The 23,366-nt window shown below is 41.0% G+C and overlaps 1 protein-coding gene across 1 annotated transcript in view; it reads left to right on the top strand.

Annotated features, from left to right (window-relative positions):
• The window catches only part of OIT3 (oncoprotein induced transcript 3), a 33,815-nt gene extending 12,955 nt beyond the window's left edge, over nt 1–20,860 (top strand). Inside the window, exons 5-9 of the mRNA XM_090058295.1 lie at nt 3,446–3,568; nt 10,979–11,139; nt 12,679–13,094; nt 17,491–17,590; nt 20,070–20,860. Of these exons, the coding sequence (XP_089914421.1) occupies nt 3,446–3,568; nt 10,979–11,139; nt 12,679–13,094; nt 17,491–17,590; nt 20,070–20,249 (980 nt within the window). The 3' untranslated portion in view covers nt 20,250–20,860. The remainder of the gene's footprint in view (nt 1–3,445; nt 3,569–10,978; nt 11,140–12,678; nt 13,095–17,490; nt 17,591–20,069) is intronic.
• Nucleotides 20,861–23,366: the final 2,506 nt, after the last annotated feature.

Here is a 23,366-nt window from a genome sequence, read left to right on the forward strand (position 1 = left end):
GAGAGAAACTGCTGCTCAGCGCAGGGTAAAAGTGGCCCCTCCCCCTTCAGCTACTGGTGCTTCCAAGTGCAGCAACCCAAAATCCACACAGGGCTGCCCTGCATCTGCTCTGCACTGCCACTGCTGCCCCATGGGGCAGCCCAGAGGCAGCAGTGATGCAATGGAAACACAGGGCAGCCCCACGTGAGCTCCAGGAAGCACTGGTGGTGGCAAGGGGGAGGGCCTGCTTTTGCCCTGTACCGAGCAGCAGTTTGTCCTGCAATGCCACTGCTTAGCCTGGATAGGCAAGCCTGGAGCAGGCATGGGGCATGCGGGGTCAAGGCTGCATGCGCCGGTACCTGCCACTGCTGCGAGCCCAAAGGCAGTGGCAGTGGCAGCCAGAAGGAGCTGCCACTACCCAGGCTGCCAAGAAAGGCAATCCAGCTGCGGAGCCACCCCAACCCTGCAGCATGCCCAGGGGGCAGCAGGACACACCACAGATGGGTGGTGCCTTGGCTAGGCAGGACCAAGGAACCCACCATGGGCTGGATCCTGCCCCTGGGCCATATTTTGCCCACACTGCTTTAGCCTGTCCTTCCTGACAAGCCTTTAAAGGGTTTGGGATAGAGGGGGAAGAGGAAGCAGCTCTGTCCTGCAGTGTCTGAAAGAAGCAGCAGCTCTTCCATATTTGGAGTGAGTAACTCTGACTGCTCTACCTGCAGGAAGGAGCTGAATCCAGCTCTGCCTAATTCCAAGACATGCACTTAAGATGGTGTGCAATCCTACCCGTGAATTACAGCATGGAGGCATGGGGGTGCTTCTTTCTGCAGGTGAGAAGACAAAATGCCTTGCAGCAAGGACTGTTGGTTGTAGCTGTGTTGGTCTAAGGACATAGGCAGACAGGATTGTTTGGGTAGATGTGATGTCTTTTATTAGGCCAACTAAATAGTTGAAAAAATATTTTTTTTTGCAATTTTTGGGCACAAACACCCTTCTTAAGGCATAAACAGTCTGGTGGTGTTCTGTGTTCTTCTGTTCACAGGTTATAATGTGCCATAAATCCAATGTCTATATTTAGTCCATGATTTTTTGTATCCAGTAGATTTATGAAGTGAAGTTCGTAGGCTCGTCTACGAAAGGTGTTTTATAAATGCCCTTTGAGGATCAGAACTGAGAGATTGGAGAGAGAGTGGTTGTCTTGTGAGAAGTGTGCACCCACAGGTAATCGGGTATTTTTGTCTTTGATAAATTTCCAGTGTGCATTCATTCTGGTACACAGTGGTTTGGTTTCTTCTACATATTTTCCATCAAGGTATTTAGTGCGCTGGATGAGATGCATAACTTTTCTGGAGGTGCAGGTATAACATCCAGGAATGGTGATGGTTGTGGGATGTAGTTATTGTGGGAGTGGTAGAGATGTGTTGGCAGGTTCTACATTTTTTGTCCTGGCATGGTCTGTATCCATTCGGTGTGCTTTGGGCCATAGGAAGTTTGCTTCTGGTGATGAGATTAGTAAGGTTTGGTGATTGTTTAAAAGCTAGGATGGGTGGTTCTGGAAAGATTTCTTTGAAAATGGGGTCATCTTCTAGTATGGGTTGGAATTGTTTGATGATTTTCCATATAGGTTCCAGGAAAGGATGGTATGTCATGTGGTGTGCAATTTGTTAGGATTTTCTTTTTGTACTGCAGCAGTTCTTCACATGGGATCTAGATGGCTCTTTCAAAAGCATGATCTATCTTTCTGGAGGAGAGTCCTTGATGGGTGAAAGCCCTTTTGAGATTTGCAAGGTGATGATTGTGGGTATTCTCCTTAGTGCAAATTTGCATGGAAACCTTTCAATTTACCAACCACATATATATCATTATAGATTTTACCTTCAGCTGAATTTGAACCAGGATGGCTGTTATTTTTAATGCTTGTGACCTGAAGTCTATATTCTATGATTCCTTTCCTCAAAATCTCAGTTATTTTACCTTTGTGCAAATCTCCTCTTCAATCCATTGGAAAATAGATTTCTTCTCTAGATGACTGCACTTGCAGCTACTATATGAGGAAGAGCTGCTATGCATATGGCTCCCAAGGTAGAAATTTGTATTTTAATGCTGACTTTGATGTAGAGATTATATTGTATCCCATGGGCTGCACTTCTGTCAGTTCCATACCTAACACTGCATTCACCATGCTTTTTGGTCATTCTTATTCATGAGCACTGCACTTTTCTGGAAAGATCTAGAATATCTTTCTGTTTGGAAGATTATTTGTTTCTGGTGCTCTTAAAATTGATGAGGTTAAACTTTAGGATCTTTGCTATATCACTATTTAACATCAGCTCACTGAATGGCAGGTGTTTTCATGTGTAGTACAGACTTATTGGTGAATGTATTGAGCAATATACAATCCATTCTATAGGTTTTATTTTTATTGGTATGCCCTATGGTTTGAGAGCCATCCTAATATATGATTCACTTAAAATCCTCCTTTATAGCTATAATTTTTTTAGAAAAAGAATACTCTTAACAGATTTAACTAGATTAAATTAGTGTTGCTATTTTATTAAAATAATACAGGTAGTGACACCTATTATTAAGGTTGTCAAACATTTTCTGTTATATGAATAACTTTGACAGACTCTAAATTTTCAGACTGAATTTTGCTTTGCCATACATGGACCTAAAACTGAATGTTTTTGCAAACTTTCAACTGAAACAGTTCAGCCATTTCTTACCGCAACCTTTGAGAAAAATACATACTTTTCCTGTGTTAAAAAATAAAAAAGAAACTCCCCAGGCAACAAAGAAAAGTTTTACACCCCTTTGATATTGTAAATACAAAGTCATGAGATTCACTTAACATTCAGATTTTTTTTAAACGACTTGAATTTCTGTTTCTTTTTCTTATAAATTTGAACCTGTAGGATACACTATGGTCACATTTACAAGTCTTTCTCAGCAACCAGAAATAAACTAGAAACTCATTTTGAATGATAAACTGAGGCTTAGCAACATCACCCTGTTAGTGTCACCTGCAGCTGTTGAGACAATTTAGTTTATTTTCCATGCCTATTCAATCCTTGTTTTTTTCTGAAACTGGCATCCAGAGATCTGTTAGGCCCAATTATGCCTAAAGTTTGTTTTTCTTATGACCATGACTGAGTTCCACCTACAATCCCAGACTTTTCTCACAGTCCTAGGTGTGTTTGCAGAAGCAGTTTTCCATGAAACAGATACCAAATGGGTTATAATATGTTTCAATGTTACCACCCTATTGAGATGTTTGTGGGGTAGTTCCAGACTCTCATAGATGTACTTATACAGTATGCCAGAGATAGTAAAAGGGTGGGGGAGGGAACCAGGCTGCCACCACTGCTCCCTACTGTAAGCTTAGTAGGATTCCTGTTTCCAAAAAGTCATTGAAAACTCTTCTTGTCTCCCAAAAGCAAGGGTGTACCTTTCTTTTTCTCCTTAGAAATTGAAGGATGTCATAATAATAATGGAGGCTGCAGCCACACCTGTATTGCAGTGGAGGACACCTATCAGTGTGAGTGCCCACGCGGACTTGTTCTATCGGAGGACAACCACACCTGCCAAGGTAAGAAAATGCTGACTTCCTAGAGAGCCCTGTAAACTGTGGCCAGCCCAGGGTAATATTCCTATAATGGGAAAGCACTCTTTAATCCACCAGAAATAAAGGGCACCTTAGAGGGGTCTTTGATGTTGTGGAAGGGTTAGAGTTGCATGCAATACCTCTGCTAACTAATTCCTTCAAGCATGTTTTAGAAGAATTGAAAGCCAAGCATCTAGCAGACGAATTGGCTAGGGATTTAAAAGGAGCAAAAGAAATTGTGCACAAAGAGCCCCTCACAACTGGACTGTCAAAGCAAAGCAACATATAACGGAAGAAAGGATTCTTCCTTTTTTTAGCCCCCTCAAGATAGATAGAGAAAGAATTTCAGTAAATACAAAGAGAAGATGATGTTTGAAAAATATCTCATTCACAGGTCTGGGGTAACTGGGGTAACATCTGTATGGGGTTATTTTCTCTGGCATTGCTCTTTTCTAACTCTCTTACCTGGCTTCTGCTGTGTTTTTCTCTCAGCTATAGTCTGATTAATGGTGTCTCTTCTGTGCTGCAGACAGATTTTCCAATACTGGAAATACTGGGAAGTGCTGGAAGGCCCTGTTGTAACAAGAGGCACTAGATCAGACAAGATCCAAATGGATACATGTTACATTATAAGTAGCATTGATGCTGGCACTTGTAGTTTTACGTGATGAAACCCTGTTTCAGTAGCTTGTAATTTTGCCAAACTTGACCTGTTTGAACTGGAAATTCCCTTGTCATAGGCTGATTTAATAAAAAAACCACATTGATAAGCTCTTATCTGAAATGGTTCAGCCATTTCCAAGGATGTTGTTTGGGAAAATGTGTTCTTTCTCCCCATGTTTATGAAATGTTTGTAAAACTGTGAGAAATTCTAGCCACTCTACTCTTTGAAGCAGGGAGCTCATATTTGGTAAGGGGGACTCCCTCTTGTCAGAACCTGCTCTAGGGATGAATGTGGGTTGTCTGGTAGCAGAGACTGTTGTTTGTATGACCTTTGCCTCGTTTATTGCAGAGGTTGGAGGTGTGGAAGGAACAAGGCTGGGGCTTACAGGAAGAGAAAGTGGGGCACCATGGTTCAAGTAGCTGCAAAACACTCGTGGAACCCAAGCCTCTAGATCAGCCTCTGCCACAGAACTCTTGCTTGGTTGATTGGCAAATCGCTTAAAACAAATTTCTTGGTGGCTACTAGTTACGCGCACTCTCTTTCCTGGATGCCTGACCTGATTTTTCAGATAGTGTTGCAAATATGCAGTGCAGTGTGAGCTCTGCTTTGACCAGATGAACTTCAATAAAAATGCTAAACACTCTGAAAAAGCAGGCCATGAGGGCCTCAAGATGGGCACCCAGAATAGGAAGACAGATGGCAATTTTGCCTTTATCCTCTCTGTGTTTCACTTCATTAGCTGTAAAATGGAAATAGTACAACCTCCACTCATGGGTATGCTACAACGGTGAATTTGTTCCAGTGTGTGAAGCATTTGGATACTTGAGTGATGAGTATTGTAGAAAAGCCCATGAGACAAGTAGCTATTCAGCAGAGGGTTTAGATGATACACAGTAAACGAGGCCTCAGGCCATGCATTGAATGATGGGGATAAAAAGAATTAATGGCTTCCCATTCATCCTGTGCACTGGATGGGGCAGGGACCTCAGGGAACAACAATCTGTAATCGTGTAATTAAAGATTGTCAAGATGGAGAAGTCCAGGAGGGAGGAGTTATGTTTCTACAGGCAGCTTTCATTTTGACATTTCCTGGCTTTTCTGTGCTTGACTGTTAAAGTCAAGCACAGCAATTTTAACAGTCTTTTAATGCAAGGTATTTGTTGGTGTAATAGCATCCTTCTCCCAGCATGCTGAAACTGGTGAGGGCACTTGATGTTTTTGCAGTCTACAGAGAAGGCTGGTGGGGCCTTTTGTACTTCAAGAATCACTATTTTTTTCTGATTGTTTTACAGTAAACTTATGGATAATGCTAGACTTTCAGCTGTGACAATGATGTCTGGTATTTATTCAATGAACACATACAGCCAGCAGCAATGGTATAAGATTCCTGCCCTGTGCTGAAGCAGATCTCCCTCCCAATCTACTGCATCCATATCAAGCTGACTCACTGTCCAAGCACAGTTTCTCATTGCTGCCTTTTCTTAGATTGCTAATTAGTGCCAGATATACTAAGGGGTGTTTGGAATACATCATCTTATAAAGCAGATTGCTTGTTCTTTTACATTTCATCAAATTTATGGTGTCATGCAGTGGTTTGTGAATAAAAGCTGATATATTACAGAACCTTCCTATAACTGCCCAATACATTTTATTACATCTAATCAAGTTTATGACAATATAATTAACAGAGAAGGCTTTCAGAGTAACCTGGAGCAGTTTGCCTGTATCATATCAATATTTCTCTACATTACTTATAAATTTAAAGCAAATATTAATCCTTTCCAACAGCTGCCATTTAAAAAAAGGGACTTGTGCCAAAGAAACAAAATAAATCCCTTCTGCTTTATAGAATTTCTTCTGTAGTTTGAAACTGAAAGGCTTTTCCCCCCTCTCTTTCATGTACAAAACTGGTGTCTAGTGAATTTCAAATTGGATATTGCATATTGTGGCAGGGCTGAAAGGTCCCAGTCATGGACCTGTGTCCTAGTCACTGGTCACATACAGATTGACATCGATGTGGAACAAAAGGATGCTACAAAAGGAGCATAAAAATGATACTAGTCAGTAGGGCTGTGCGAAACAACACTGTTCCATTTCGCCTTGAGTTTCTATGGTTTGACGGACAGCGTTTTGTATTGAATTTCTTTTTGATTTGAAACAGCTGTTCCATTTTGTCGAAACAGAAAGGGTGTTTTGATGCTGTTTTGATGTTTCACTGGGGGTGGGAAGTCAGCCCAGCTGGGCTGACTCCCCCTCCCCGGTGCTAGATCACACTGGCTGGGTTGACTCCCCATCCCCTGCGCAAGATCACACCAGCTGGGCTGACTCCTGCCAGATCTTTTGTTGCCAGGGAAGGGAAGTCAGCCCAGCTGGACCAACTTCCCATCCCCAGCACTATGGTCAAAACATTTAGACTTTCAAAACATTTTGACTAGAGTCGTTTTGTTTTGAGGCTATTTCGATGGCCTTTGTTTCACTCTAATTTTGCTGTTTCAACCTCAAAATGAGTTGAAAAACTGTCGAAACAAAACGGCCGGCGGAATTTCGCACATCCCTACTAGTCAGTACAATAAACAGTAATCTCAGCTGCCTAGCCAGTGTCAAGGTGTTTGTGAAGGACAATGATGAGGTGTCTTTCAAGGTGGCTTGGGTAGGGGTTGCTCTTCTGAGTGAGTGTCCAAATGGAAGAAGTGAATAGAAGCTGTTAGATAGTGTAGCAAGTGGGTGAGAAAAGTCAGTATTGATTGCAAAAGTGAAGGTGGGCAACATCTTAAGAGGATAAGATAGATTATAGGTAGAGTGAAGAATAAGTTATGAAGGTTGGTCAAAAAGGAAGCTAAGTAATTTGTGTGTGAAGTGATGGAGGAGGAGGAGCCAATAGAAGGGATTATCAAAAATTGGTCAGTTGACATTGTCAAATCAACAAGCTGGGAAAATGAACTTTGTAGCCACTTCTTGAGTGGATAAAACTGGGACAAAATTGCTCTGGCCAGAAGAGAGAGAATTTTCTTCTGCCTTAGATTATGTGTCTTTATTGGGCATATCAATGCCAGCAACTTGCAGTTCATGAGTGACTTCAGTGTAACACTATACTGCACTGCTTACACGAAGGAAATGTTAGAGATTGTCTGCACTTGCTAACTCCTCTCACCTCAGCCAATTTTAGCAACATTGGGAACACACTAGCTGCAGCGAGCATCATGAACACTGTATATTAGACCTGGTCTGAACTGAGTCACATGATACAAGTGCTGAAGATACCAGTGGTCATCTATACTGGAGTGAAGAATTGTCATTTATGTTGGAATTTAACCAGCATTCCCAATATTAAGATGTTTCTTATCTAAGATCTGCCCCATAAATTTCTTTAAAATTTGTTGTGTTATTTGCAGGTTGCTCAAGAAGAGTTATTACCATTGATATTTTTCATTTGTTTACCTGTAGGTGATGAGGTATTTTAGATTCAGAGATAATTCAGAGAGAGGTTTATTCTGTGGAGAGAAACCTATTTTACTTTTAAGTCTGCCTGGATGTGTTTCTTTTGCTCCCACGTTTCACAGAAGGCAGAGAAAACTCCATAGGCCCCAGCCCAAAATTCAAGTATCAATAATTACCATCTTCTCTCTCCTCCCTATTTCAGTCTTAAAGACATTTACAGACATATGATCTAAACTAAAATCATGGGTCCAAACTCCTCTGAATTTTGGAGAACTTCAATTTAGATCCAAATTATCTGGAATCAGACCTATCCTTTGAAGTATAAGGCTTCTTCATTTATCAAAGGATTACTTGAAAGTGTTTATTATAGAAGGCCTAAATCAGGGCTGAACAAATCAATTCCTTTACACAGGGTTATCTTCCTGCCAGTCATTATTGGAAATAGTTTCACAATGCTCCTTTAGAAGCTTGAAAAAACATTTATCTTCTTTTCTGGTTTTGTCTTTTGCTGTTTGACACACATTGATTATTTTTCTCCTCACATTTCTAACAAAGCAGAAGTTAAGACAGTTCGTTTTTCTTTAAATATCTGTTTCTGTCTCAAAAGTATCCTTGGGGATGTCAATAAGAGCACCCTGCCCTTAGAGTATTGATTGTTGTTCAATATGACACACAAAAAATTAAGAATTTAATGAAACTTTTCCCTACTGTGGTGCATTGGGTTCAAAGCACTTCAGTTTCTATAATGGAATTGTGGACAGAAATTACACTTCAGTGATGCTTGTTGCAAGAATTCCTCATCTTCAAATTAATAAGCATGGCATTAAAAGGAGATAAATAGTGTGGAGTTTGAAGTTTAGGGAACATTTTTATCTATTTTTTGAGATTGCTAAATGAGTGAATTTGTTAAATGCTTTCTCCTGGTATTTAAATCCAAGGTTTTTCCTCCAACAGTAATTCATAACTGTTAGTTTTCTGCCTAAGTGACAAAATCTGATCAATGAGTAAAAACCAGAAAGCTTTCTCCTAAATCCATCCAGGTGCAGAGTGGGTTCCTTATTTTTACTATATATATTTCAGTTATTTTTATTGAAATCATCTAAGTAAGGTCTCATCCTCCATTTCTCCGTGACCAATCTCTGCTTCTTTTTCCCAGGTTTTCCTTTCATAGGGAACTTTTTAGTGTCCTGAAAAGTAAAGTCAACATCCCTGATGTTCCCACTGGATTTAGGCAGAATGAGCTGACTCATTATTGCCAAGTTTACAACGTTTAAGTATTGATGCACACATCCATTGGGGCTGGACACTTGTAGAGAGCTAATTGTGCATCCTTCCAGTGCTTGTCACGACACATTCTGGATAGTGCATAAAGACTTGTATAGATTGTTAAGGAATGTTTCTGCTTGGATTCTGGCAAAATCCATGTCAATTACTGTATATACTCAATTCTAAGATGAGGTCTGTTTACCTATTTAACATGGGGGAAAGTCCCCCCATCTTAGAATTAAATGTGAGGACAATAGTGTATGTGTGCCCCAGCCTCATCCTGTAGCAGTGACACATAGTTTGCATGGCTTCTACAGGGCCTGGGCTGGGGCTATGCTCTGTGCCCCAAGCTAGAACAGGGGCAGAGCTTGCTGGAGTAGAACAAGGGTAAGGGGGGCAGGATGTGGGGAGCAGAGGCTGAGGGGGAAATGGGGGGCCTGCAGGGAGGAGGCAGGGTGTAGAAGTGGGCAGGCAAAAGGAGCAGGCAAGCTGTTTGACCTCCCTATACCATGTGACCCTCCACTGCCTGCCCCCTTGAAGCAGTAGGGCCAGGGAAGGGAGGAAGGACAGGGGAGATGAATTAAAGACACCCCTCCAATAGTTAGATTCTATACCTAGAAAAGTATAGCAAATTTATAAATTTTCCAGATATAAAATCTTATTATTTGGAGATCATCTTAAATTCAGGGTCATCTTAGATTCAGGTAAATACAGTACATAGAGGGCAGGAGGGGTTCCTGAATGTTGTGGAGCTAATTGTATCATTCAGGTCTGCAGTAACCACGTGTAATATGAAAAAGAAACCAGTTGAGACCCTTCCATAAAAAGAACTTGTTCTCCTAAATCTTGTCTTTTTTAGCTGGCCTGGTCAGCATGAAAATTGTTTGAGCTACTTGATTCCAGTGTGCCATAGATCAGTGTTTCTCAAGCCAAGGGTAGCAACCCTGAATTGGACCACAAGAATATATGAAAGGGTTGTGAACAAACTTTAAAAATGGATCAACAAATTTAAAAAATGTAGTCTTCTTTAAAGGAGAAAAATGTGGGAAACCATGGCTTTTCCCTTGCAAGCTGACAGAGTTCCAGCCTGCAAGGGGCTGCTTGGGGGCCCCCATGCCCCACACACACACTGAGAGTTGGGGCCTGGGAACAGGGGGCAATGGGTCAGGAGTAATGGGCATTGGGTCGGGACTGGCCGTCAGTATTTACAAATGGGTCCTGGTACAAAAAAGGTTGAGAAGCATTGCTATAGAGGAAATTGAAGGTAGTTATGGGTTAGAGCAAGGGGAAGTTTAGGGTGAGGGAAACAGAAGAGGAAAGAGCCCTCATGCTCTACTTAAAAGCACCCTGTCATAAAATAGAAGTAAAAATACTACTACTACTAAATATGTCTACATGACAGACTGCTGTGTGCTGTAGAGATATCCATGATAGCTTTAACTTAGCTAGTTTGGTTGTTGGTAATGGTCTAATTCTAGCAACATGGATTTCAATGTGGATGGATTTGCTGGGCTGAAAGATGCACTACTTCTTCATGTGGGCAGTCTTAGATTGCACTAAGTACAAGACTACTTTCCCAGTTTTCAAAGTATCACACAAATACCTCTTAATGGGTACTGAGAGTATTATCCCTTACTGGGTACTAACTTCCCTGGAAAGTCCTTAGTCATACTTGGAAGACCTCTCACTAGCATTCTGTAATCATAAGTCTACAAAAGTTCAAAAGTCATGACTGGATGCCAGAAATTTTAGTTTATGCACATAATGTGCAGCCCTTTGGTTTCTGGGTGCCAGTTTGCCACTGCAAATAAGATAAAGAGCTTTGAGGAGAATCTAAAAAGATGAAATTCAACCATTTCACTGATAAATCAAACAAGACAGTTTTAGACTTGTAAAACTCTGCATCTGGGAACAGTGGACAGGGAAGTAAAGCACAGGCTTGTCACAAATGCAACCTAGGATCTTCCTTTCTTTCTTGCTACTAATATTCAGTAATGATCATTATTCTTGGTGGCTTTTTCTTGCAGTTCCTGTGCTGTGCAAGTCTAGCTCCATTGAGGTGAGCATCCCCAAGGATTTTGTTGGAGGACTGGATCTTTCCCTCATCAATGCTTCCTGTAAAGGAGTATCCAATGGTACTCATGTCAACATCAACTTCTCCTTGAAGTCCTGTGGCACTGTTGTAGATGTACGTATCATCATGGTCTACCTATACATAAAGGACAAATAAGGGCTCAGTTGAGGAATATACTTTGCACCACTTCATTAGAAGGTATTGCACACCCAATCCTGCAGGCCTTAACATGAACGGAGTCTGCTGTAGTCACTGGACAGTGTATATGAGGAAAGGCTGCAGGATCAAGCCTTAAATGTACATTAGCCCCCCTCTCACCATTGGTGTTTTATGTGAGGTATGAAACTGTCTGAATGGACTGAGCTGTTCAGGCATCCAGTTTAGTTGTCCTTCATGAAGTTTCTTATTGCACAGATGAAAACTGCATTGGTCAGTCTGATTCCTAACTTTATAATGCCCTTTTTATTAACTTAATACAATGTCGTAATGTTCCATATGGAGAAGAAATGAAAAAGATGCTGGTTTCATGTGCATCTCATATGCTTGTCCAAGTATGAATTTGTGTATTCATGTGTATACTTCCACTCAACTTTTCATCCATCTGAACATACCTAAGGCCCTCAAGACAGATGCAATCCTTTCTCCAAGAATGGGATGCCTTCATCTGAAACCCTTATTACCACCTTGGTGGCTAGAAATGGCACTGTAAAGTAAGGAAGGGTAGAATCCTATTTCTACAGTGCTGTCAGGTCAGAAAAAGAGGAAACAGGACACGAATCAAATGATATATTAGGCTGAAATTAAGTAATCATATTGGAGAATTCAGAGGGGAGAGATTGCAACTCAGTAATGCATAGATGAATGATGCTGCTGAGGGCCATCTTCCAAATTGCCAATTTTAATTTTTGCATGAATATTTATTCTTGAAATAGTCCAAAGCCTATTACTGAAAGGAGTGGGCCTTTTTGAGGGATTTTAGCCATAAGTTATTTTGTGGTATCTCCAGTAAGAGCCTCTTCTCTGCTTTGAAGGAAATGAGCTCAACCCAAGGCAGGAAAGGCTGCTATAAGTGGTCTGTGAGACTTTGTCCTGCATCTATTGCTGGCTCAATCCTAGTAATGTGTATTTCTAAATATTGAGGATTGAGCAGAGGCTGTTTAATTCATATAGGACCTTAGCTTTGGTCCTTGAGGTAAAAGGACAGATTTATCCCCTGTCATCTAGCAGTTGATCCTGTTCACTGAATATAGTCAGAATGGAATACGGAAGCAGTGCCCATATTATGCTTGTTGAAGGCTGAACTGGCAACTTTTCAAGAGCCAGAAGGCTCCACTTAATGGAATGTGAATAGTGCAGTAGATTATGCTGCACCAATCTTTAATACAGAACTGCAGCCCACGGAGACTACATGTCCCAACATAACACTTGGATCAAAATTGATTGTTGTACTCCTAGGTTATAGTAGAGGTGACAGTGCAGGCTACAGTGTGTAATTTTATTGGCCATGCTTTGTCTACCTTTAGAACAGCAAGGGAAGCTCAGATTCTGGCACGTGCCCAGAATCATAGATAAGGGTCCTGTTTTGCTGATGTCCAGTTACTTAGTATTGTGATGATTTCCTCACCCCCAACCTTTGACTTTGCACTGCTGCAGGTGGTAAATGATAAAATCATTGCTACCAATCTGGTGACTGGCTTGCCAAAGCAGATGCCTGGCAGTAATGGGGACATCATCATTCGTACCAGCAAGCTGCTGATTCCTGTGACCTGTGAGTTTCCCCGCCGGTACACCATCTCTGAGGGCTACGTCCCCAATCTCAAGAATTCCCCACTGGAAATCATGAGCCGCAACCGGGGCATCTTTCCCTTCACCCTTGAGATCTTCAAAAACAAAGACTTTGATGAGCCCTACAGGGATGCTCTCCCTACCCTGAAGCTTCGAGATTCACTGTATTTTGGGATTGAGCCCTTAGTACATGTGAATGGACTGGAGATGCTTGTAGAGAGCTGCTTTGCTACCCCTACATCAAAAATTGATGAGATCTTGAAGTACTACTTAATTCAAGATGGGTAAGTGATATAGGTGTACCTCTATTGAAAGTCTTACATTAGGCCCAGGACCACCTGGGTCTCCCATGGCATTCACTTTTCCACAGTAGCTGACTGTCAGATAAAATTTAGAGTGATGGTTCAGAGTTATTGCTGTCAGTAAAAGTGCTCACCTCATAAAAAAGGCTCTGGAGGGACCAAAGAGAGGGAAATTGTAAGTGACCGATGGTAAACTAGCCAACATAGAACACCTGTCTCCCTAACTATTATGATGGATAATTAACTTTGGCTCCTGTAGAAAGCCACTTTGACCCTTCTTGTCTGCCAGCAGGCTGGCAAACACCAAAGAGTATTTAATCAATTGGCAGAAATCTCTACGGCTGGATTTACTCTGTGAAGCATGCTCATTGCTGCAGCCAAAGCTGGAATCAAACCTCTTTTATATTCCATTTGCAGCCATTTTTACCATGTAAGCCAGAGGATTTTCCAAGATTGGAATTGATATGAGTTGTGCATAGATCATTTAAATCTTGCGCCCACCATCTAGTGCTCTGGCACTAGAGAAACAGGTTGTTACTTGCCACTTAATTTGGGGATCATTTTCTGGCAATTGTTATGGGGTGTTTTCTCCAGGATATGTTAAACAGGAGCTTTTGAACTGATCTAAGAGATCTCTAAAAGGACATGTAATAATGATTTTATGAAATAGGTTTGAAATAATTTGGCTTTTGTTCTAACACTTTACATAAGATGGTTCCAGTTTTTACCTGTCTTGACCTTTTAGAATAAGTTCGGTGCTGACATGATGATGTCATGTTGTGGAGTTACCTCGATATGTCTGCACTTTGGCATTGCCTAACAATGTGGTGAAACATTGATGCCATAATGTAGAATCAGGATACACACATTCAGGGACTCTAATTAGCTAATTAGCTGAGTCCAGTTTACTGACTGTCTATTAGCTGGCAAGGTGAGAAGAGGTTTATGCAACATTGTTCAGCTGCTAGGTTAAACTGTCCGCCACAAGAGCTACTGAGACAAAATTTCCACAGACAGATTTTTTTAAAGCAAGCAGGGAGGTCCTGTGTATGCATTACCCAAATAAATGCATTTTCACCTCAGTCTAACATAAATGAGTATTACTATAACAATTTGTAGTCCTCCCACACTAGTCACCTCTGTTCTGACTTGTGTACTCTAGTATGTTTCTTTATTGTTTCTTTATTTCTTTTATTGTTCCCGTTCATAATGGAATAAATGACTTGTCAGGCCTCCTGCAAAGAGTAGGCACTCATGTTCCTGGGTTTGCAAACAGTCCTTTATTTCCTATAATTTCAATATTATGGAAAGTGGTGGGTAATAGTTCAGGCAGAAGGAGCAAGGGCTGAATGTAGAGAAGGGAGAATTGTACAGCAATGTCTCGAATCTGCCTTAATAGTTGTTTTTGTAACCTGAGTGTAGTGGATCCAGGTTTGCTGCGTAAGCAAACACTGAGCAGAAGCCCACGTTGCAAAACAACATCATGCAGAAATACCTAAGCTGTTCTCCTGGTTCAGAGGTACCAAAAACCCCTCTGTTATTTGCATCCTCTAGAGGGCATTAAAACTTCACAGAAAGGATATGGGATTAAGTGTGACAGCAGTAGGGGAGAGGTTGCTCAGAAGAATGAAAAGGCATTGCCTCCCTCCTGAAGGATGCGTATATCTAAAGCAGAGACTCAGTTAATGCTGGCATTGCTCCTCCACCACCAAATGTCTGTCCCTGTGAGGAGCTCCATGGGCTTGATGACATGTGCCTGCAGATTGCAGGTTGAACACCACTGCTCTAGGATGTTTAAGGAGCAGATGGAGGTCTTGATTTAACCAAGCCTATCAATGTTAAGATGATTCCATTTCAATCAGTAAATGGCCTCTTCTGTAAAGGTGGCACTATCATTGTAACTAGGTGGTCTATATGACTCCCGTAGGTCAAGTTCATAGTGTGCAACAGAGACTCTTTGCATTCCTCCCATACACCCTACACGCTCCCTGTTGCCACTGTCCCATCCCCTCCCATTTCAGAGTCCCCTTGCAAACTCCCCAAATTCCCTTTCCCAGTTTGTCAGTACTTCGCCCCATTCAAGTATTCCCTGTTCTCTCCCCCATGCTAGGAGTTTGGTGTGTACCTTTATACACCCAAAAATTTGTACCAACATCACCTCTCCAAGAAGGGGCTGTGTCTACCCTATTTTTTCCCTCCTCTATAATAGTGTCTCCTATTGTCCCTCCATGCCACGTGTTCTGGGTATATCCCCATTCCCTTTGTGTCCCCAGTACTGTTTGTTGGGGAAGATAGGTCCTTCCAGTTGTTAGTGTATCAGCAGGTTAACCTATATTGCAAAGATGGGCAGAGATAGGATGAGAGAATTTAGAGGAATTATATGATGTGGTTAAGTAGACAACTGGAATTGGATGGCCCAAGAGGTCTATCTAGTCCTATAGTGTATTTTTGTGCTGGAGGGCATTAATGGTACTGTCATCCAGTTTGAAAGTAGAGATGCTTCAAGCTGTGGCTGAGCTGTTTTGGTAGCCCCCCTGTTCTGTGTGCCCCCCTTTCCTCATTTCAGTGTTCTTGTTTTCTTCAAAATCAGTTCGGTCCTGGCCACCGATACAGTTGGAAATGTTTGGATGAAGCATTCACAAATGATGATAATACTTGCATACAACAGAGAAATGCCACGGAGTTGAGCATGTGGCTTCTGAGTTCAGCCCTCATTGGAAGAAAAATTATTAAAACAGGAAATGAATCAGTCAGGAGCTGTGCCTTTAAGATCTCATGATAAAACAATCCAGTGGCATCTGAAGTTTGCCCTTGGGAATGTTTGAATGTTGCTTTTTCCAGATGTATATTATTTATAAATTCCCCTTGGATACCTCTTTATATTAGCCTCTTGGGGCATTCTAGGAGTTATAAACTGAATTCCTGTTCAGGTATCATGCATTACAAGTAGGGAACACACTCAGAACATGACCTCTACTTGCTGAGAAGAAGCCAGAGAAATCACTAACCGTTGAATTATATAACACTGATTTTTTTAGTAGTAGTAGTTTTATTCTTGTGATTAATGTTGTTGTTTTATTACTACAATTACTATTACTATTTTCTATTTTCCTGTTTTTCTTCTTTGCCTTAGTTGCATACAATAGATCATTCCAACACACAGCTCTACCATACAGTATACCTTCCTGTATCCAGTTTATTCCAGTAAGGTTAGCAACTTTCTGTAGGAATTTAATTGACTAAATTCAAAGTTATTAAATGAGCATTCCAGAAAAAACAGAATTAAATATAAGGCTCATTTTCCTTTTTAATATATTAAATATATCATTAAATATTTCTTATGGAAGTTTTCTGTTAAAGATTACTTCCAAAGTAAAGCTACAGCATTTCATGTTCTGTTACTCTATCCTCTCCATCTTTTCCACCTCCACTTCTTTCCACCTCTGCTTATTTTATAACATCCAAAATCCATGTTCCTGTGGTTAGCTTGCTGGAAAGATATGCTGTATTGATGTCGTACTGCAGTACTATAACAGAATAGAGTGCATGCCTTCTTAATTGGACAGGGCATTTCAATAATCACTAATAGCTGTTATTAAGTAACAAAAAATGTAGCATTCTTTTTTGTTAATTCTATATTTAGCTCTAAAAACCTAGTTCTGGTCCCAAACTGAAGCTCAGCAGAAGCAATTGACTGTGAGCACTAATACAGTATATTAGCACTATACTATGCTAATGCTAGGGCATGAAAATCTAACTGTGAATTTGACAAGACAGGATGACCCTGATCAGTGTAATTTCACAGTCCAGGCTGAAAAATTGCAAAAAGTAACTAAAAGCTTAAATAAGAATGGGGAAATACAAAATTAGAGCCGAAAAGTCTTTCATTTATTAATTCAAGTTATCTAACGCACAAAATATTTTTTCCTTTTCTAGTAAATTATTTTTCTCTTTTCAATGTTCCTTTAACATTAAAATTATTTTTCTTTTAAAAAAAATAAAAAATGTGAATCATCTCTCAGATCTGCACAGGTTCTATCAACCATTGCAGACTCTGCTGCCCAGAGAGGTGAACCGAGGATAAGCTAAATTGCAATTCTTTGGCAATCCTCCTGCTAAGGGCCCTGCATGTTATTTGTCATGTGTATGCTGCCGATTTTTTGCTGCAGAGATGCACTTTGTCTGGAGATGCTATCAGTCGCCACTGTTGATTTTTTCCTTTATTTTTCAACGTTCTGTTGTGGCCAAAGAGAAAATAATGTGGATTTTAACTCAAGAAAGCTAAACCCTCCCTTCTTTGCTGTAATTAAATGTGTTGGGATGCTTTTTTTTCCACATCTGTGAAAGCTATTAGAACTTATCCCTCTGTTTTCTTCAGCTGTGTTTCTGATGACTCCGTGAAACAGTACACGTCGAAGGATCATCTTGCCAAGCACTTCCAGGTCCCTGTGTTTAAGTTTGTGGGTAAAGACAATAAGGTGAGCTCAGAACAAAAACAAAGTGTTTCTCTAGTAGACGCTGTGCCAGTTCATGCCTGACTGGGAACTTCTCTTTGGGGCATGAATCTTTTTATCTGTAAGGGTATTAGCACAGCATTAGCGTGGAGCCAGGGGTAGGAAGACCTATCCCAGGAAAGATTACTGATGTGTTTAGTCTTCCATTTTGTCTCTTTCATTCCCCTGGATTAGGTGCTTAAGCATACAGAATAATAATAATAAAAAAAAAGCCCTGGACAATTGTGCAACAGCATAGTATACTTTCTTCCTGATGTCAGGCAATGATTAGATTTGTCCTGAAGTATGAAGGCTAATAGTCCCTGTGACTCCTGTCTGACCTAATGTAATATAAATGTAGACTCTGTTCTGATTTTTGTGCCTATGTCTATGAATTCCATTAAGCTATTCTTAGGAGATATCATCAGGCACTTAGGATGTAGGCCACTGCTTTAATTCATGGTGCTTTACATAAAGTGCCATGAGTTAGAGCACCCCACCCCCCTCCGGGGGTAAGAGAGGGGACTAAGCTCCACTTTGGAGCTGATTGAGCTGAGAAGCTTGCCTGCAGGCTCTCCCCTTAGCTTCACCCCACCCTCCTCCCAGCTCCAGTGCTGTCTGCAGGAAGGGAGAGGGAAGAAGGCAGGGGGAGTGAGTTGTGGGCTGGGGTTTTGCGCAGCTCAAAGCTGGAGGGGGGCGGCCTGGGGGGGGATGGAAGGTGGCAGGGGGTCCAACCCACCCGCCCCCCCACCAGCTCAAGCTGAGCAAACCCCAGACAGCAGCTCACTCCCCTGCTTCCCCCCATTCCCTTCCTGCAGACAGCACCAGATACAGAGCTGGGCTACATCAGCCCATCCCTGATCACATGACAGAAGTTCCCTAGGGTGTTTCAACATGGAGCACCTTCTTTTCCCTCATTTGATGAGGGTTAATTTGTTGTGAGATCATGAGAAATGTAACTTCTGTCTGCACCCTTTATACCCTCAGTAGTTCTCAAATTGTTGGGATCAGCTATTGGGAAATATAGTCAAACGTTCATATTTCCAAAGGGCATGTGGCCAATCATTGCCCCAGTGTGCAGTGTCCAGTCCTGACCGGTTTTCTACCCTAGCATTGCCTCTTTGAGTTTGACCTTCCCTACAATTTTCTAAATGTCAGACTCTGCATGCTGCTTCTTTAGATTCGTACAAAGCAATGAGGCAAGACTAAGCTGATGGAAGTTTCAGGTAAAAATTGCGGTGAGAGAATGAGAGAGACCATACTTTCAAGGGTAATTTTCTTCAGTCTAATAATGTTCCTATTTAGTGTCAGAAGAAAGCAACACTTTCTATTTCATATATCTATATATAGATCTATATATAGTTATATAACTATAACACTATCTATAGATATAGATAACTGTCACATGATACTAACCCAGTACAGACAATCTCAGGCATTTAAAAATGACAGCTCAAACTCCAGCAATTCATGATTGTCTTAAAAATCATGAGATTAAAAATACAGTACAACTGCATGATAACAAACCTACATGAGACTGGGGAAAAATTCATTAGAAGGGGGTGTTTGTTATAAGAGTACTAGTCAATTTGCTGCATCAGGATAACGAAAAAATCAGTTCCTGCTGTTGGGATTGTTATCAACAGGTTTTGTTCTAATCCAGTTGTACTGAATCGAAGTTAGCACTTACCGTCTGCTTTCTACAGCTTGTGAGAAGCTGCCCACCTTGTGTGTATAATGAAATTAGGTTCAAACTTTAACCTTAACTCCATTCACAGGTCTGCAAGCTTCTCTATTCTACTTACCTTCTCCTGTCTCTTCAGTGTGAGGAGTGTGATTCTGTCACTGTCTCCTCTTCACTGTCTGGAAAGGCTCGTAGCTGTCCTACTTAGCTTTGCATTTTGTGCTTCTCCACAGACCCTCCCTCACTTCCCCTGTGTTGAGAAGGAGACATTTCCCTCCGTTCTCCCCCACTCTGTCCGTTTCCTGTGCCCCATGTTTCCTGTTCCCCTTCAGATTGTCTCCTGACCTTCACATTCCACTTCGGTTTCAATCTCCTGACGTGTCTCTTAGCCTGCTTCCCTTTCTTAGCACCTCTACTTCTGTCCCCTATCTAGCCTTAACATAGCAAATAAGGGGACTGATACTTTTCCTGATGGCAGTTTGGTTATGGACTCACTGGAAACAATGAGAAATAGCAGCCATTTTTTGGGAGCAGCTACATTTCTCCTGCAAGGATTAACAGGACATGGCAGCCATTTTGCCCTTCCTTCAATTTCATTGACAGGAGTGAGGGATGTTGACCAGCCTGGGTTAAGGCAAAATGTTTGGTTTAGGGTAGAAATAGCAATATTGTAGGAATAGCTGCAAACAATGTTAGAAGAATAGGCAAACTCCAGGCAGAAAACTGCCTGCATGATGATTCTTCACACTGATTTCTGCCTGGTGCCTCACAATCACGCAGGAAGTGTTCTTACATTGCCGCATCCTTGTGTGTGGCGTGCTGGACGAGAGCTCTCGCTGCGCCCAGGGCTGTCGGAGGAGAATGCGCCGGTCAGCAGAGGGGGAGGACAAGGAGGAAGGTGGTCGCACGACAAACCGTATCCTGACAGGTGGCCCTATTAGAATCATCATGGATGAGTAGCAAGACCCCAACTCTACCATGCAACAGCCAAGAATCTGCCCTCCTTAATGATGTCTTCCATTATGGGCCTTTGATGTGAAATAGGTATCTGGTGAAGCCCCATATGAGCCTATGATCTTGTTCCATAACAGCCTGACAATTAGTTGGTGAGCTAATATTAGATTTGGAGGCACCCTCTCCAAATGCAGTCTGAACTGCAAAATAGTATAGCTATACTGTACATGCATTTCTATCAACTGATGGACTCTTTTGATCTATAGGCTTAAGTGTTACCTGCCTTTATTTTTTATGTCTGTTTGCAAGCACCATATTATTGTTAGTAGTTTTTAAATGCATGGTGTTAATGTTCTTTTTATTTTTCAGAAGACAATAAACAGTTTCAGAAATTCAGCACACTTGCTAAGCAAATGTATGCAGCGAGTAGGTGAAGTGTGTATAGCATTAAGTTTTTGACGGCCAATTATATTAAATATGTATCTAATAAAATACAGACTGGAAAATAATATTAAATATAGGCAGTGAAAGCTAAGAACTGTTTCAGTCAAGTTTGAATACTATTTTAAAATATTAAGAGGTATTTAATAAAAGTTAGCTTTATATTTTTCTTTGCATGCATTTCTACAGTATTTTTCTTTTGTATTTTGTATGTGATTTCTTTTTCTCTCTCCCCCTACCCCCAATTTGGTGAATTCTTATAAGTGGTGTGGCACCTTTAATTGTTAAAAAAAATCAAAAAAAAAAAATCTCAGAATTAATCAGAAACATTATGCTCTGATAGTCTGTGACTGGGATGTTTTAATGTATTAGCCTGGAACTTGCTATTGTATTTTGACTGATATGACAAAAGGTGTTAAAGAAATGCATATTACAAATAATTAATACACATATACAATTCAAGATGTTCCCTAGATAATACAAAGACAGAAGGCTGGGCCCAGCTTTCCTGAGTAGAGTCCTTAAAGTAATACTGTGTGGAGATAAGCACTGTCTTAGTGGATGAGGCCAAGAAGGCAAGAAGATGAGACAGGAAAAGAGGATATAGTCATACCAGTCTAGGATTCCTTTTGGACACAAAATACCTGCACAGGAAGTGCTATCATCTCTAAACCAGCCTGAACTAGTCCACACTTAATTTCCACACAGTCAAAGATTAGTGATCTTGGGCAGAGCAGTTTCCTATACGAAAAGCACAAGGCATACATAGCAACAATAAACACAACATGTGCAGAAAGTAGACACAAAGGCCAAAGATGAAAAAGGGAACTGTTTCTTAGCCATTAAACATGACTCACTGGTGCTAGTAGGATGTTTTGCAGCTGCCATGCACTGCATTGCGTGCAGTTTTGGCTGTCAGTATTCCCTTTAAAAAGGTTGTGCGTAACTTTGTAGAGGGATTACACTAGAAAATACCTCAAATTCATATAATCTATTTCTCCTTCAGCTGGAAATTGCTGAACCAAAGTGCAAAAAAAATGTTACTGCTCACAAATGGACAATAATATTCAATGGGCATGGCAATCATAGCATCAGTATTGCATTTTATTGTTCTGTTTCATCTGGTAGACAGATTAGGCATAAATCATCACTAAGATTTATTCAGTAGTTTTATGGTTTTAAAAAAGGCTTTTGTCTATATTTTCCACTAGGGAGAGCATGAGTAAGTATGGGCATTTATAAATGTGCTCTGGGAGGGCGTGCTCTATAATTAGTGCACCTCCAAGTGCTGTGCTATTACAGTGCTCGGAGCATCATGTGTATCAGCATTCCTGTGCTGAAAAATGGTAGCGTGGGCACTTAACTAAAGCTCTTTTGACAGGTTTTAGTTAAGTGCCTCTGCTGCCATTTTTCAGCGTGGGGATGCTGATACATGTGATGCTGGAGTCTACTGGAGCGTGGTAATTAACACTCTCCAGCAAACTCAATTAATCATGTATAGGAGTCCTATGTGTTTGAATGAGCAATAGTGAAAAATATCTGGTAAAATAAATGATTATGAATGGATGGAAAGCTGTTGCTATTTTAATGTCTTATCTAGCTATATTTGAAACAAAAATAATTGAATCTGGAATATGTTGCATTACAACTTTCCTCCTGCTTCTGTTGAATCACCTCTGTTTTAGGATTGCCTTGGCTGTTTTCTGCTGTCATTTTAACTTTTTCTAAAGATCCAATGTTTAAATTGACTTTGATAAAACGTGAACTATGAAAATAAAATGAAGTTGTAGCCACCTTATTTTGCAGTTTTTTTGAAGAGGTTCATTTAAAAGACGTGGATGTTGTTTGTTTTATCTCTTATACACTTGAGTAATCTGTGATAAAATCTCCTTTCTGACCTGCAGTCAGTTCTGATCTGTGCCTGCATCTTTGCCACAGATGGCTATGGACTATGGAAGTCCTGCTGACATCTCTCTCTTTTTGGAGACTTATTCCATCATCATGACTTAATTTTATTTTATGCAGACCTCATCTGGACGCCTGAGCCGCTTTGGTAGCTGCTGCGATCAGTCAACAGATCTCATGAATCTTTTCCATGTTTGGGCATATAAATTAAGTGCTAGGGAAAGGTACCTTGTTTATCACCTTTTGTTTGTCATCAGAGCAAGTAGGAATAGAAAACTCCCTGGCTCTACCTTATAAATAAGTATTCTGAACCAGAGGGACTTACCTCTAGGAAGGAAAGTGGTTTAGTGTCCAAGACTTTCCAGTGATTGGCCTTTCTGCTAACATTGTTAGTTAAGGCACTAGTAGGTGTTGCTTTTTGTGATGTAAATGCATACAGCCACGAGATAGTAATGACGTCAAACCAAGACTAGATTCCTTCTGCTGATGTGGGAATGAAAGGGTTACTGTCCTGCGCTCCAGAGTTGGTGTCACCACAGATAGGCACAAGGTATTTTTTCCTCTTTCCACATTCCAGTGGAGTTGAGACCACCACTCTGTTGTGGTCCTGACTCCTGCCAGGAGGATGCACATTTATTTCTGGCATCTGCTATTTATTCTGAGCCCGCATGCAGATCTGCACTCTGCCCATGATCCTTGCTTCTCTCACCCTTCCCTCCGTAGTTTCCATCAACTACCTCTGCTCTTTCACATCCCTTTGAAAAATGTTACTGAGGT

The sequence above is a fragment of the Crocodylus siamensis genome, chromosome 7, assembly GCF_052110815.1.
Source record: "Crocodylus siamensis isolate JL-2025a chromosome 7, ASM5211081v1, whole genome shotgun sequence".
In the NCBI taxonomy this organism is placed as follows: domain Eukaryota; kingdom Metazoa; phylum Chordata; order Crocodylia; family Crocodylidae; genus Crocodylus; species Crocodylus siamensis.